Here is a 2,544-nt window from a genome sequence, read left to right as displayed (position 1 = left end):
GCCTTTGGGAGTGTTTTCCAGTCCGGTCTGTTGGGGCACCACGCCCTGGCCCCAAAGTCCACCTTTAGCATTCACTGGGGACCTTGCTGCTCCATTCCCTTGCTGTTCCGCTGCACTCCCCCAGTGCTTTGCCTCAGTGTGTTGGGATCAGATCGTGTGCAATTCCCACACTGTGGGGCTGGCCATGTGGTTCTCTCTGTTACTGGCTATTCTAATTGGGGTCATCGTCTGCAAGGCCTGGTGGGCCAGGATGTGCTGCAGTCTCTCCTCCTCCTCCCCCGTCATCTGCTCCCGTGTGCTCCGATCAGATACATCTTTCTCCCGGAGCTGCAGATTGAGTGCCGTCCTTTGAAATAAATTCTTCTCGGGAAAGGGGCAGGCATTCACTTAGTATTTGGGACTGGGGCCAGCCCCCCATACCTCTCCACTGGCTCCCTCCTCCGCACTGGCATGTTGCATTCACACCTTGAAGCACTGGGTTGACATCTGGTCCCTCTTTTCCTGTGGAGATATAAGCTATACCCTCCCCTTGGGTGGGTCAGGGCCCCATGCCCCCGCTACCCATTTCTTCCTTATTTTCATCAGAAAATTTGTTATTATTACCAAAGTTCCATGCTTGTTTGGCAGTGTTATTAGTTTATACATTATGCTAATCATTCCAATCCACTTTTTCCATCATTAATGAATATAATAATAATGTTAAATTTAAAAGCCCACTTTTCACTTCTCTGTAGTTCTGATATCAGCATGCAGCACTTCTTCCTCTGACACTGAAGCTAGGTAAGAGCACACAAGTTAAAGAACTCAGTTCGCCAAGCTGCCAAATAGGCCAGCAACTTCACATGCTGTATTACCAGGGCTTTCCTGTTACCCATTTAGGCTATCAGTTGCAAACTCAGGAGCCCCTGGACTCCCACATTTCTGACATGCTGCCTACAAATTTGAGATTTTCCCATTGCCTCATCAGAATGTCAGCTGCTAGCTCTGAGTTCTCAACTGTCCTCATTTTCAGGTTGCTGGCTCTCAGTACTCTTGAGTTAGATAAATTGCTGGAACCACTCACCGAACTCACAGAAAGTAATATACTTAATTACTATCATTTTATTAAAGGGGGAAAATAAGATAGAAATGAAAAGATGCATACCGTGAGGTTTGGCAGAGTTCCCAGTATGAAGCTTCTATGTCCCCAAAAGAGACATGGTGTACCCTGTAGGTTCATTGATGTCTTTCATCAACCAGGAAGCCCAGGGACCTGTTAGGTTCAGAGTTCATATTGGGGATCCATTATGTAGCCACTGTTGCATTTTCCACACTTAGGTTGACTGATAAATCACAATGTGGACTTTGTGGCCTGGTCAGCGCCACCTGAGTTACCTGCATAATCTGTTAAGTCTGGCTCAGAGACAATGGCACCTTGCTTACAAAATTGTAAGGATTATGGTGCCATAGTGGTTATGGGTTGGGCTGCTAACCCCAAAGTCAACATTTGGAAACCACCAACCACTCTGGGAGAAAGACAAGGCTTTCTACTCTTCTCAAGAGTTACAGTGTCAGAAACCCACAGGGGTAGTTCTACCCTGTCGTAGGGTTGTTAGCAGTTGGAATGGACTTAGTTGTTAGTTTGGTTGAGTTTGTGGAGACCTGGTAGCATAGTAGGCTGCTAACCACAAAATAGTTGATTCAAAACCACTAGCTGCTCCTCAGGCAGAAGGTACACATTTCTACTTCTGTAATGAGTTCCAGTCTCAGAAACCCACAGGGGCGGTTCTATCTTATCATGTAGGGTTGCAGTGAGTTAGAATCGACTTAATGGCAGTGAATTTTTCAGTTTGAGAATTATCCCTCAAGAACCAAGGACTGGTAAAATTATATTGAGTAGAGCTAATGTAAAACTCACATTTATACACACACATTTTAATTGAAAGACTTCGAGTTTGATAAAAATGTATTAAACTCCTATGCTGTCCTGGATATTATGTTAGGTGCTATGTGAATTCAGTAGCATAGGAATTCACATCATACCTCAATAAAAGGTAAAGATTATGCCCAGTCATAGTAGTAGCCTTGCCATTAAAATTGTAATCTTTTGTTTTCTAGATGGCTATTGATCAGGCCCACAGACAGAATGTCTCCTCTCTTTTTCTCCCAGTGATTGAATCTGTGAATCCCTGCTTAATTCTAGTGGTGCGTAGAGAAAATATTGTGGGAGATGCAATGGAGGCTCTTAGGAAAACAAAGAATATAGATTACAAAAAACCACTCAAGGTAACTTGATGATTTTCTTCTGAATAATTTGGATTTTATTCAGAAACTATGTGTATTGTTAGTCTATTTAAAAATTATTATTTTATTGTGATAAATCATTACCCTTAACAGAAATTCAGTGTCCCTTAAGCATACTGGCTTTTCTTTTTCTACTTGTTTTTAATGTTGTTTATGGTACTTAATGTATATATAATTTTTTAAAGATTAGTAATTGCTGAATATTTGTTAGTAATAAGTAACATTTTAAGGGGTCTCCAGAATATAGTTCTTTGTTTTTTA

The 2,544-nt window shown here is 42.1% G+C and overlaps 1 protein-coding gene across 1 annotated transcript in view; it reads left to right on the top strand.

The window, feature by feature from the left end:
* HERC4 (HECT and RLD domain containing E3 ubiquitin protein ligase 4) overlaps positions 1-2,544 on the top strand; it is a 134,871-nt gene that overhangs the window by 114,371 nt on the left and 17,956 nt on the right. The window contains exon 18 of the mRNA XM_004701380.2: positions 2,098-2,265. Within this exon, the coding sequence (XP_004701437.1) occupies positions 2,098-2,265 (168 nt within the window). The remainder of the gene's footprint in view (positions 1-2,097; positions 2,266-2,544) is intronic.

The sequence above is a fragment of the Echinops telfairi genome, unplaced genomic scaffold (assembly GCF_000313985.2).
Source record: "Echinops telfairi isolate 266 unplaced genomic scaffold, ASM31398v2 ScPeMD7_70;HRSCAF=299, whole genome shotgun sequence".
NCBI classification, from domain to species: Eukaryota; Metazoa; Chordata; class Mammalia; order Afrosoricida; family Tenrecidae; genus Echinops; species Echinops telfairi.
The sequence above is the reverse complement of the archived record's forward strand: the minus strand, read 5'-3'. Positions and strand labels throughout refer to the sequence as shown.